Source organism: Toxorhynchites rutilus, chromosome 3 (genome assembly GCF_029784135.1).
Source record: "Toxorhynchites rutilus septentrionalis strain SRP chromosome 3, ASM2978413v1, whole genome shotgun sequence".
NCBI classification, from domain to species: domain Eukaryota; kingdom Metazoa; phylum Arthropoda; class Insecta; order Diptera; family Culicidae; genus Toxorhynchites; species Toxorhynchites rutilus.
The window spans coordinates 237009796-237024353 of NC_073746.1; the positions used below are offsets into that span (position 1 = coordinate 237009796).

At 38.5% G+C, this 14558-nt stretch overlaps 1 protein-coding gene across 1 annotated transcript; it reads right to left on the reverse strand.

The window, feature by feature from the left end:
- Window positions 1-9102: 9102 nt before the first annotated feature.
- LOC129775680 (T-complex protein 1 subunit eta) lies at window positions 9103-12811 on the reverse strand. Its single transcript, XM_055780685.1, has 5 exons — window positions 12656-12811; window positions 12206-12304; window positions 10758-11874; window positions 10454-10642; window positions 9103-10124 (listed from the first exon to the last, which is right to left on the reverse strand). Exons 1-5 carry the CDS (start codon window positions 12656-12658, stop codon window positions 9904-9906), a joined length of 1629 nt encoding a protein of 542 aa, XP_055636660.1. The 5' UTR covers window positions 12659-12811; the 3' UTR covers window positions 9103-9903.
- Window positions 12812-14558: the final 1747 nt, after the last annotated feature.

A 14558-nucleotide genomic window follows, 5' to 3' on the forward strand; every position in this document is an offset into this window, starting at 1 on the left:
GACTTCAAAATCAATGTACCTGGGGAAATCCGCTTTACAAATATATGCAAGCTGCGAATACTTTTGTACTCGCTTGCCTTTGTGCAGACCGGAATATGTTTCCCTAAAACGTACTTCTAAACTGAGAAGCTTGGGAAAATCGTCATTTCAGATACTAGCAGGTGGGTGACGTCTTTAGAGAACCCCCATTGAACTGACAGGAGCCAACATATCGGGTATCCCACTGACATTTTCCCTTTGTTTTCATATGAATTGGGTATCCCACTGACAGTTCTGCTTGAGATTTTGCTAACGATCCTAGCATCAATCATAGCACCCGGCTGGATACTAGAGGTGAATGAATTTTCGCGATTCGAGAACTACGTGAACATGAGAGGTGCAATAATTTCAGAGGGAAATGTAAAATACAATAATCGTTTGACAATTCTTCCGTTCACATATTTTGGTAGTTTTAGGCATCATATTAAACGTAAAAGGACGGTTATCAAATGTTTTTAGGTTTTCTTGTAACGAAGATCATAATCGATTACGATGTAGAAATTGATCTTACATGGCAACTGTTCAAACTTTTTACTTACAAAGCAAATATGTTGAATTCAATTGAATTTGATATATAGATATAACCCACCCATTTTAATCCCATTTGTTTATTTATTTAGGCTCATTAGAACAACAACAACAGCCCGATGTTTCTTACAGAGCAGAGTAGTTGTGTGGATGAATCGATCTTATTTCGACCATGGATCGATCTTCATCGCTGATGATTGTTGCGTGGACGTAGTTATTCTGTAACAACACAAAAATGGTCAATGAGGGTCCTAAGTTTTGAACTCACGATCTAACGCAACCAATGTTGCTACGAAGACCCCTGTTTTAAAGTTATAAGCAGTGTAATAATTTCCTCGGTAATTAGAGCTTTTGTATCCAAAAAACTTATGACATTTCCATCTTAACGTTCTGTTCTACTTTTTGTTCTGTGTAATAATCTCCTCGGTAATTAGAGCCTTTGTATCCAAAAAACTTTTGACGACATGTCTGTCGGAAAACTATGGTAATATATTAGGCTGTAAAAAAAGTCCTGCGGTATTTCCGCGAGGTGTCGTTGTAAGCGCGTAGTTCTAGTTGTATTCATTGTATCGAGTCATACTATAGCTTGTTGGAAAGGTATTTTTGCGCGCTATAATATAGTCCTTGACAGTGTTTTGTTTGGTTAAGTCGTTCGTGAGTTATAGTGTCGCAAATATGGAGCAAAATAAAGAGAAAATCCGACATATTTTACAGTACTACTATGACAAAGGCAAAAATGCATCTCAAGCTGCCAATAAAATTTGTGCATTTGTGTTTGTCCGTTTTCGTTCTGGTGTAGAGGTCGTCGAAGATGCGCCACGCTCCGGAAGGCCTGTTGTCGGAAATTGCGACAAAATCGCTGAATTAGCCGAGAAAGACCGGCATAGTAGCAGCCGTAGCATCGGCCAAGAGCTGGGGATAAGTCATCAAACCGTTATTAACCATTTGAAGAAGCTTGAATTTACAAAGAAGCTCGATGTATGGGTGCCACACACGTTGACGCAAAAAAACATCTTTGACCGTATCGACGCATGTGAATCGCTGCTGAATCGCAACAAAATCGACCCGTTTCTGAAGCGGAGGGTGACTGGCGACGAAAAGTGGGTCACTTACGACAACGTGAAGCGCAAACGGTCGTGGTCGAAGCCCGCTGAAGCGGCTCAGACGGTGGCCAAGCCCTCATTAACGGCCAGGAAGGTTCTGCTGTGTGTTTGGTGGGATTGTCAAGGAATAATCTATTATGAGCTGCTTCCCTATGGCCAAACGCTAATTCGGACCTGTACTGCCAACAACTGGACCGCTTGAAGGTAGCACTCATGAAGAAGAGGCCATCTTTGATAAACAGAGGCCGCATTGTCTTCCATCAGGACAACGCCAGGCCACACACTTCTTTGGTGACGCGCCAGAAGCTCCGGGAGCTCGGATGGGAGGTTCTTTCGCATCCGCCGTATAGTCCGGACCTTGCACCAAGTGACTACCACCTGTTTTTGTCCATGGCGAACGAGCTAGGTAGTCAGAAGTTAGCCACAAAAGAGGCCTGTGAAAATTGGCTATCCGAGTTTTTTGCCAATAAGGAAGCGAGCTTCTATAACAGGGGTATTATGAAATTGGCATCTCGTTGGGAACAAGTCATCGAACAAAACGGCGCATATTTGACTTAAAACAGCTGATTGTAACTAATTTTATGAACAAATGAAAATTCAAAAAAAATACCGCAGGACTTTTTTGACAGCCTAATATTACCCGCTTCCTTCGCTACTTCTTGTTCTGCCATTGTTCCAACATCGCTGGACCCTGCACTTCGGCATTTCACTGAAGTAAACAAAAAATTATCACAATAATATCAAGGAAACATCAAACAAAATCTCACTTGAAATGGAAATCCGATAAACTATTTTGTTTGTCGTAGCAAATGTCAGCTTCAAATATGATCCGTAGTTTTTAAACAAATAATAAAAAACTTTACGACATCGCACAAACCGAGAATATTCAAAATTAACTTATCTGATTGGAGGGTTTGTCTATAACACAGGCGGTGTAATACACCTCTTATTTTACTTACGTTGGATCTGTATGTGACTATCGGGGAATCCGGATAATTTTCTTAAATACGCGAAGATAAATGTAGTGCCGACGTTGGAAGGCAATTTTAAAATGTTCGAATTTGAATGAGAATTTCTACTTTATGTTATTTGGTTACTTGAGACACTCTCATCTAAACATTTGGCTATACATTTCCTAATATTGGGTTGGGGAAAAAGAAATGCCGTATTTCTGATCGAATTTGACGCTTTATTTAACATACTTAAAATTATCCAATTTAAGTCGAATATGCGCCGTTTTGTTCACAAACTTGTTGCCATTTTGAAGGCAACTTCATTATCCGCCCCTTATAAACCCCCCCCCCCCCCCTCCTTATTTGCAAAAAACTTAGACAGCCAGTTTTCGCAAGCCTCTTTTGAGGCTAACTTAGTATTACCAAGAGCGTTTTGCATGGACCGGAAGAGATGATAATCACTTGGAGCCAGGTCCGGACTATACGGTGGGTGCAATAGGACATCCCATCCGAGGTCCCGTAGCTTCTGGCGGGTCATCAAAGATGTGTGAGGCCGAGCGTTGTCTTGGTGGAAAACAACACCATTCCTATTGACCATTTCTGGCCGCTTCTGGTCAATCGCCTGTTTCAAACGGTCAAACTACTCACATTAGAGAACCTAGTTGAGGGTTGGCCATAGTTGAGCAGCTCATAGTGGATGATTCCCTTCCAATCCCACACAGCAAAACCTTCCTGGCCGTCAATCCGGGCTTGGCGATGGTTTGGGCAAGCTCACCGCGCTTTGACCACGACTTTTTTCGCTTCAGGTTGTCGTACGTGATCCACTTTTCATCACCAGTCACCATCTTCTTCAAGAATGGGTTGAGTTCGTTCCGTTTCAGCAGTACATCGCGTTAATTCGGTCTAAAAGATTTTTTGCGACAACTCGTGTGGCACCCATCCATCCAGGGTTTTTTTGGAATCCAATCTTCTGCAAATGGTTCCAAACGGTTTTATGGTCTATACCCAGTTTCTGGCCAATCGAGCGAGTGCTCACATGCCGGTCTACTTGGATGATTTCAACGATTTTATCGGTTTCCACGACGATTGTCCTACCAGTACGGGGTGTATCTTCGACAGCCACTACACCAGAACGAATTCGATCAAACCAACGCTGTGCTGTGCGAATCGTTACAGTATCGGGTCCATAAACTACACGATTTTTTTCGGCCGCCTTCGTTGCAGTTTTATCTCGCAGGTAGTAAAAACGTAAAATATGGCGAATTTCTTGCTTCGTGGACTCTATCTTTGACGCGCTATATCTTGAGACTGAATAGGACAATCACAACACTGTCGAAATGACACTTGTAGCATGGCAGTGGAACTTCATACAAATCGCTCGTCGAAAAGTGTCTCCTTTTTCACCGCTTGTTTACATCGACGAATATATTTTTTTCCACTATGTTTCGTAGGAGAGTGTACGCATACTGACAGATTTCTACTACGAGGTGTTTAATGAAGGATGAAGTTTAATGAAGGTGGGAATCTTTATGTTTATATATGATTTATCGTACGATTTAATTGAATGCATAAAAGATGTCAACAAAACTGGAGTAAAGCACCTATTTAAATTGGAACAAATATTGGTACGAGATTCCCAGCAATTCTTGATGTTTATTGCGTGATTTGGTTACTGTATAAGTTGTTTGAAACGAAGGTTTAGTGTAATGATTTTATTTTGAGGATTATATTCACAAACAAACAAGAATGATTAATACAAATTGCATGTATATGATGCGCCTAGCCGCCCGTACATGCAAACGTGGAGGCGATATACATACATCCTAGAAAAAAAATCATATAATTATCGTTTATATTACATCATATACCCCATATACATGTATACGGTCTCCAATTTCATATGCATATGCCAGTTATACACATCATACAAGTAATGTGTCTTGGATGTATGTATATCGCCTCCAATTTTAAATTTTTGACGTAGGACTACGTCTCACATTATCAGATCAGAAAACAGGTCACGTTTTCATGAAATAAAGTTAACGTTAATAACTATTTTTGCTACGAACGGATTCAAACGATTTGCATACAAATCGAATTGGAATTTTTCTAAGATTTTTTTTGTTTGATATGCTATACATTACAATCCCATAGCCATATGGTTTAAATTGATGAAAATTGGAAGTATTCCCATTTTTCCATACATTTGTTCTGTCTATTTGTGTGCTTTCCCGAACAGAGCTGTCAATAACGGGTAACTTATGCTGCCGCTAGAACAGAAACAGCGAAGGGCGATAGCGAAAAGAGAAAATTTGCGAAGTAAACCCCACCCTTGCATAGTAAGTGAGCTATCGCTAGCGTATAAGTTTGCATCTCCTCTGAGGAAACTACTAAGAATCTTTCTGTGCCCGAAACAACAAAGGTCGCTTATTCTGCTCGTTTTGTGTTCAATGTTCTCCTTGAGCTGTGAACGCTAGCGAATATTTCACTTGAAGTGCATCTGGCATTGCAATTTACACAACCATCCGAGTCATGGCAAAGCAGGCGAAAAAAGAGAAGAGTGCAAATGATTATAGGTCGCTTCTAAACATCGATATTTGGTTTTTTGTGTGTTGCTTGTTTTCGTTGCGCGAAACTTAGAACTTAGAAACTTTGTTGACGGTTTCGACCGAGAGTCGAGAAACGATTTTTCATAAACGGTCTTTTTCGCGATGTTCCATTTTTAGCACTGCAACTGTGTGCATCTTGTTCGCGGCCGACTCGACCGCTCCGGCATGACGTCATCGATGCACATTGAGCGCATGTGCGGCGTAGTTTTTATACATCACCGACAGCACCTTGCACCAACGAGCCATCGCTAGTGTCACACGTTCCCATGCACATAAAAAAGGATGCCATTCGCGGATTGAAGTTATTCTGTTTTCACACGCTATATGTGCAACATCTTTCGAATAAAACCTAGTAGTAAGAAGTAACAAGTGTTTGACTTTCCAAGTGCACTCTTGCCTTCCAGGAGAAACCTTCGCACCATCGATATCTGGCTAGTAGACTGCTGTGGGAACCAATACCTGCCTTTCTCAAGGCGGAAGAAGGAGTTTATTTCCTCACAGTTGAAACGTTCTTTCCGCTTTACAGTCCACTGCCTTGGCGCTTAGGAACGCGCCAACACATCTGTTAGACGCGTTTTTGATGCTTGTTGAATGATGATCCACTTCTTCTTCTTCTTCTTTTGAATTATAGACACTTGAAACTCAGAGAGTTCATTCGTCTGTGATGGCGATGCACGGAAGATGCCTCTCGTTAATATTCAGTGCAATGCGTGCATTGATATAAAGAAACAAATTGCGACATATGACCAATTAGTGTATTGTTCTCGCAATAGCAAAAATGACCGTTGCATCTCGAAATGATTCTACAAAACTACGTAAGCCATTAAACCTTTTCAGGGTCCCCGGAACTTTTTACTAAAGTTATTTACTAAATTTCAACGTATTCGCAAATAATATTCGAAATGATAAAACATCAAAGCTAAAAAAAAATAAAAATTGCGTAGTCCTACGCTCTAAGCGGTCGTGTCTCAGATACAACCCCTCGATCTTTTTTACGATTTAATGTTTGCTGAGCAGGCCCGATGGCAGTTTGGCAGTACTTCATGTTATTTGATTACTTGAAACATGTGGTACTAAACTTTATTGAACCATTTCTATATAAATTTTGCGATATTTCCACTAAAGCACAATAAACAATCAGGAATGAAGTATCCGATTACAACTCTTTCGTATCATATGTAAGAGCTTTAATTGCCCTAAAATCATATTTCAGATACCGTACGAGATAGCTGCGGCTTGATAATCCAAACAACCGGAGTTCAAATCCCATCAGAGCAATTTTATAACCGTCGCCACCACTCATATCAAACATTTATATCCCTAAAAGTCAATTGATTAATTTCTATTTGTACAAACATATCTGTTTGTAAAGGTTCTATATACATACAAAAATGGTGATTCCCCGGGCCGAACATTTTACTTTAATATTTTCCGCCATTTGTTTTATGGCAGTGATGAATCGTATATTCGTATGACAACAGACTTATTATGTTATTAGGTATTGCCTAATAACCATGTACAGCAAGTTACCTCTAATTCGACATTTAGTTAATTGGACAGACCTGTAATGGGACACAAATAATTGGACATTTTCATCTTTAATTGGACATTTTGTAAACATCGAGTTTGGTACCAAAAATAAGGCCACCAGACTTCGACATTGTACCACTATCATCGTGTCCAATTACAGGCCAATCACCTATAATGCGACACTGAGTAGTGCCTCGGTATGTCGAGGATTAGAGGTAACTTACTGTATACGCATCATATACCACAAAAATATCAGATATTCGATGCTCTATATACGATAGTTAAACGATTTAATGTTTGCAGGGTTGGCACACTTGGCAGCTTGGTTTGTTAAGTTCATAATCTCATGTCTACAGTTTTGAGTGCAATTGAATGACTAAGTTGAACTAATTTATTTTTATCACTATGTTTATCAGAACGTAAAAGACTGGCAAACAGATAATCTTTCGTTCTTAAAAGTTTAAAATAAAAAAAATCAACTTTAACTTTCACTTTTCTTGAAATCGGAAATATTCGGACTTAAACATATTTTTAACGTAATATTCCAAACATACATGTATTTACAAAAATCTATAATAATTATTATAATTATCAAAAACGTTTTCCGCCATTCGTTTTTTGGTTGTCTGTAAATCGTATATACGCATGACAATAGTCGTACCAGATGCATGTATAAGTCGTATATTCATCCATCCAATCATCGTGAATACTGTTGCAAGTGGAAAATAAATGTGTGTTCGTTGCCTATGATGCGAACATAAATAACAATATAATACAGTAATTTGAATTTAATACGACATGCCGAGGCACCACTCAGTGTCGCTTTGGAGGCGATTTTGGCCTGTAATTGAACATTGACGATGTGAGTGGTACAGTGTCTACGTCTGGTAGCAACTTAAATGTGGCGCCATAATTTGGGCCCCGAACTCGATGTTTACAAAAATGTCCAATTAAACGTGTCACATTACAGGTCTGTCCGATAATTCAAACGTCGCATTAGATGTAACTTACTGTATATGAACAATATTTATTCCCAGCTGTTTTGAGGCACCTCGCACAAATTGACAATATCATTCAGTTGTCAGTGCAAGTCGGTGCAATTTTTAGAGTGTAAAAAAAGTTCACTGTTTACATAAAAGCAATCTCGAATCGGTCCCACTTTTTTGCTTGAAGTTACTATCCCCTGCTTGTAGCACAGATTGTTGTCTTTAAATAGCCGTATAGTATAGTATGGCCCGATGCGATAAGTACAACACAAAATATGTTTAAGTGTTGCCATATATTGTTAATATACGACATTCTTTTTCCCCAACCCAATATTTCCTCAAAAATTCACCATTATAATATAAAATTAGCATCAGACAGTTTTGTACAACATTTTTTCGCATTTTGCGAAGAAAACCTTTCACTTTCATACATAAAATACAAAATCGGTGCGAGAAGGAGGTTTCATTTCAGGAATGCCAGCTGATTTTTTCAGGTTCAAAAGTTATGAATTTTTGAAAAAGTCATTTTTGGCAAAAATGCATAGAAATGGTTTTTATGGACCACCCTAAAATGGAAATGGTCACCCTAACAAAAAAAATTAAAAATACGGGTCTCATAATTTGCGATAAAAAACAATACTACCACTTTTGGCGAAAATCTGAGAACCACTATATCGGTTTGGCATGGAATGGCACGTAGGTATATATATACCTTGTTCCAAACAACACAATCGAATGTAAACATTGAACTCCTATCCAGGGATGCCAGATGATTGTTTTGAATATATTAACACAGCACCAAAAGTCTCTTCACGTCATACTGAACGAATTCAAATAATTCAAATATGCATTTTTGATAAGCCAATTTTTTTCTATTGATTCACATTTTACAATAATGAGTTTCATTCGTCGTACCTAGATATTTCGAAGTTTATTGCTATGAATGTGAAAAAAACTAAACAACTTTTATTGTATAACTGTAAATGGAAATATTGATTTGAAACTTTTCTTGATAAATCGTTGATTAGGTGAACAAAACTTAAAAAACCTGATTGTATATGGACTAGTAATGAAGATAATTCAGATTTTAGTTTGTTCAGTGCTTATTCTCACTGCAGCGTGGAGTGATAGTGGCAAGCGTGCCGTTTTCACTATCCGATGATCACAGAAAAACAAATTTATAAGAAGTTTTCCTAAGATCGAAAGATCGATTTTCGCGATTTTTTTTCCGCCCAATCCTAGTTTGCCCCGTGCCTCGCACACCTCGCCCGCTCGTGAGAACTAGCCCTTATGAATATCATGGCCTACGAAACGGGATTTCGGAAATATTACACATAGAAAGATCCAATAGAGCCTGAGTTTTAGTAATTTATTGGTTTTCATTACATTTATAAATGAAATAATTTTACTGGTTAATATTAATAAATGGGATAGATGTTACTAGCCCATTCAATACAATGTGTATGAAATGAAAGTGATACACTTCTCAATCAATGCAGAAATGCCAATGATTCTGAAATTAGCATCGTTAACCCGTTCACTACAAAAGGACTCGGCATCTTTCAGTGTACACGATGAACGTAAAAATAAGCTCTCACAAAACCATCACTTGCTCAACTTTTATTGTTGTACAGTAAAACCCCGATATTCCGCGAGCGGATGATCCGTGATGCGGATTATTCACGACAGCGAGTTCTATAATAAATCTATCTGGAATTTGTTAGTGACGGGCTCATGTTCTTTTGTTTTGGTCATGGCTTTCGCATTATATGACCACTGGTTTGCACGACCCTGTGGATGGATAGCTAAATGATTTCTGTATTGATAGAACATAGTGTTTATGCTGAAATATCTTTTTTGTTTCGTGTTTGCGACTCATTTTATTCGCTGATAATCGGGATTCTACTGTATTCTGTGTAATAACGGCGTGAACAATGCTCTCTGCATTTTTGCGATAGAAATGTACATTTTATCGTAGTTAATCGAACCTGTTGTAACGTGCGAAAAGTAATCCAACTTGAACGTATTCGTTGCGCATGATGCCCTGAGCTTCTCCGAAATTTTGCCGCAATGAAAAGGTTAACCACGATATTTAGTGAACACTGTCTTTAAATTAACGAAGGAGCAAAATGTGGGATTTTTGATACTAGTTTGCTTAAAACGGACGTCCCATTCCCCGTCCCATTGGAGCTTGAGGCATTTCACCACCTCCTGATTTGGGACTTTTGATAGTTTCATCCACAGACAGAATCATACATGTCGCTTCACAAGCGGCAGTCAAGGCATTGATTTTGATGACCGACGGCTCCCAGACGAACGCCTCGAAATTATCAGCAATATGCTCCTTCAGGATATCCACACCATACCATTGGCAATCTGAAAAAAAAATCCGATCATATTTGTTGATATTAATGCTGATGGTCTTATTCTATCCTACTTTTTATTGGTTTACTTCGAAATGAACAACAGTTTATCTTCTGGAAGGAATCTGTAATATGAGTTAGGATTTCTGACCAAACTTTTTATAAAATATGCTTGGAATGGAGAAAGTGATAACAGTTATCCATTTGGAAATAATTTGTTCCTTATTGCTTGTTTTGCAAATGAATATCACAATGGAAATTTGACGAATATAAGGATATTTTATCAGGACAAGCCCAGTGCAAAATGTTTGTAATCCAATGTAATTTAGACAGTAGTCTTACCTTGGGCATGCTTCTGTCGTAGTTTGTTCAGAATGTTGGTTGCGTCGAATCCTGCGTTATCACATAACTGACGAGGGATAACCTCAAGTGCTTTTGCTATGGCACCAACCAATAGTTGCTCCTTGCCAGCAATAGTGCGCGAATAATCACGAAGCATTTTTGAAAGTTCCATCTCAATAGCTCCACCGCCTATAACAGGAGAAAGTATTGAAATTAAATCATCAAAGATTCTGCAAGCTGTGCATAAACGTTACTATGTACCAGTCCTAATAAAATTAATAGATTAACTCAGAAATTAACTTACCAGCAACAACCGAATCATTACGAATGGTACGCCTCACGATCATGATAGCATCATGAAGCGATCGTTCCGTTTCCTCCAGAAACTGTTCAGCTCCACCGCGAAGAATTATAGTGCAAGTCTTCGCATTCGGACAGCCTTGGAAGATATTGAAACGCTCACATCCAACCTGTCGCTCTTCGAAATGTGCACAATTTCCCAACACTTTGTCATCGATATCTTGGACGGTTGTCATTACTGCTCCACCACAGGCTTTCAAGGTGCGTTTCAGATCTTCTTCCTGGACGCGTCCAGCGCAAAACATATCTCTATCAGCAAAATATTGTGTCGCTACATCACCAATAGGCAGCTTAGAAAGAACAACTTGGGCACCGGATTTGTGGATTTTTTCTAACTTGTCATACAGAATTTGCCATTCAGCATCTACTATTTTTTGGTATTCCTTGACATTGTCTACCCGTACTTCAGCGTTGTCGCGTTCGGCTTTCAGTTCCAATTCAATATTCAATAGAGCGATTTTTACATTATCGTAAGATTTAGGCTGCATTTCAAACCCAGCGTAAGAAAAGGTCTTTTTGAATGCTACTCCGTCAATAAGCTGGGACTCTTCTAAAGCACCTCCAGTGACCTTTTTGATACCAATCATGTTCAATGGAAGAAGAACATCCAATGTAGTCACAGCATCAACAACCATCTTCGAGAAAAAGTCTTTCTGTTGGTGAATCAATTTTGAATTCATCGCTGTGGCTGCACATTTCTCCAATAACGCGCGGTGTTTCTCATTATCATGTTTTTCGATTTTGAATGCAAGCTCATTGATTCTTGCAATGCAAAGCGTAAGTGCTTTACGTACCGCTTTGATGATGATTCTCGGGTGAACGCCTTCTTCAACAAATGGTTTCAGCTGCTTCAGGAATTCTCCCGCCAACAGAACCACGCTTGTTGTTCCATCTCCAACTTCCGCATCTTGTGATTTCGCAATATCAACTAAGGTTTTTGCCGCCGGATGGACAATGTCCAACAGCTTCATGATGGTTGCTCCATCGTTAGAGATCGTTGCTTTTCCGTTCTTGTCCACAATCAGCTTATCCATTCCTCGTGGACCCAAAGTAGTGCGAACCTAACAAAAAAAAAATAACATGGAATTTGTTAAATTACTTGTAGATAAGAAAATGATAACCATACAAGTTCAATGTTCCGAAAATTTCTCTTTTATGTTTAGAAACTAAAGATTTAGTATGAATGAAGATCACATATGTGTCTAATTTTTAGATGTTTTACTTGTTTTAAAATTATTATGTGACGTAAACAGAAAAAAAATAAATAAATGTTACGTCAGTTCTGTAAAACTTTTTTAAAGATAATTTACAAACCAAGAATAATTATAGTCCCAATATATTTCATGAAAAAATATGCGACAAACACAAAGATTTTTTTTTCCGAATACTTACCGCATCAACAATCGATTGACAGGCATTGATGTTTGAAATAAGTTGCGGCTTTCCTTGGGAGGTATCGGTACCTTCCTTAAGTAGAACAATTTGGGGTTGCTGTGAATGAAAATGTATATGAATGAAACAGCCGGTTTTGGTGAGTCATGCATGAACCAATCCGCATGTTTTTATCTCGGCATGAGTGCAACACAAAATCTATTTTTCTTTGTATTTCTGGATATTTTAGATAGGTTTTTTCCCAAAACTTTTACTTGATAGTATAACTATTAGATTCTGTACCGATTAAAACGCAACGTGATGCAGGAGGCGAAAAAATACTTTTTGACTGAACATTTGGCCCTACTCGAACGGCATGTTTTTTGCAAAGGCGTTCTGGAGTTTTATGACATTCCTCCAACGACAAACATTTCGTTACATTTTTCCAGAGCCTATAATAAAAATACTAACCATTGTTTCGTTATTTTACAACACTAAAATAGGCGTAGAAATTGATTTTGCCGCAAAGTTATTTCCGCAAAACTGTAGACTGCGAAGCACACTTGAACGAAAAGATAGTTTGACAGTAGCACGATATCGACGAACGGTAATCCAAGAAGAATCTCGAAACTCCCCGCATCAAACTATGGGCGACTGTTCGATCGATATTTTGCCAGCAAATTTTTAACAGTGGCACAAGGTTCTGTCGAAAGAATTTCGATAGTATCGGAAAAATATCTTGCATCCAGGGATGCCTGGTGCAAGACGGGTCTATGGTACTAGGTGAGGCCGTTTCGTCACTAAGTTGGTTAGGGGAGCGGTATATGAACACAGTACGGAAGAAAGCAGAAGGGGAATTATTTCCTTGAAGCGTGAAAGAGACAGACTGATCACGAGCGAGCTCCGGCACAAGCGTATTGTGTTTTGTTTACAAGCAAAACACAGTAGATTTCCAAGATGGCTGAAGAGTGGTTTTAGCAAGTTGGCCCACCTTAGGATATACTTCTACGCGCCTTGGCCTGGTGATTTTTCCAGGGGTTAGACATCAATTGAATATAGGCTACCCAAAATCAAAATCAATATGGCGTCATTTGTTTACCAACATGTCATTTGCGAGGATTGAAATCGTTGAAATCACGGAGATAGTATGCTTTATTTCTAACTGCATGAGCGATTTTCATATTTCGGTTTCACATGGAGGTGTTCACATTTAACATGGAGTTTAAAGTTAGCCACTGTTCGACTATATAACCGGACCGAGTTGTAAACAACAGTAATTGACAGAACCAAAATGTCAATGAACCGCAGCAATATTGGGAACACTGGCAATATGAGCGATTTGACGTTTTAGTCATACCCCTGGATTTTTCAGATGTCTTCACATGGTACGAAAAAATGTCTTCACAATAATATTGATGGAAATGAGAATTTTATATTATTATATATTATTCAATGTTTATTCTAATTGATATTGTTATATAGCGTCTTCCATGAAACTTTCCTTGAGGTTTTGAAGTTTATTTCATGAAATGTGAACATAGAATATGTTGCGTAACTGCGAACTAAATTCTATGAGTTTAGAAATAATAATGGACTTGCTTAACCGTTGATTGAGTGAATATCGCACAAATTCCACAAAAACGGAACTAAGATAAGTGTTCTATTAAAGTGGGCTCAAATGCCAAAAAATAGAAAGGATGACTCTCCTTAGTCAAACAATTCTTATAAATAACTCAAGTTGTGTATTTCTTTGAAGTTTTGATTCTAACCCTAATCATGTCCATGAAAATAATAATTGAAACGCGATGTAACCGAAAAACCTACGATTTGTGAAGTGGTCGTAAAAAAAAGCGAGAGAATAACAGTGAGACAAAAGCCATAAGTCTTCCTACGATATTTTCGACCAATGATATCCCCCAAAAATCCACATACACTATCACACTGAAATGTCTTGATATATTTCATAATGGGCCTGATAACGAACTTCACTTCACGGTGAAAACGAAGTGAATTGTATACAACGTTATTACGGATGCCACCGCGTGTGTAGAATCCGGAAGAGTTCATCCGTCGTAGCAACTTTGATGAACTCGGTGCTATTATGAATACCGCCATACTGTCATGTCAAGGAGAAAAAACAGGTATATTTGTAACATGTGTTTTATTTGGTGAAAGCTGTGAGAGACGAATGAACTCTCAGAGTTTAAAGTCTCTCTAATTCAATACCTTCCTTCCTTGGTGAAAGCTAGCCACGCGGAATGGAGTAAGTTTAATTTCGTATTTATTTTGCTTTTTTGCTAACATTTTGAATCTTGTCTTGTCTTGTTTAGGAAAGAAAAGATAAACAAACAGCAATTTATCCGCTTGATGGCAT

Coding starts and splice junctions, on each gene's coding strand:
- LOC129775680 (XM_055780685.1), bottom strand. Junction 11,875..12,205: donor GTCAATCGATTGTTGATGCG/GTAAGTATTCGG, acceptor TTTTTTTGTTAG/GTTCGCACTACTTTGGGTCC. Junction 10,125..10,453: donor ACGACAGAAGCATGCCCAAG/GTAAGACTACTG, acceptor TTTTTTTTTCAG/ATTGCCAATGGTATGGTGTG.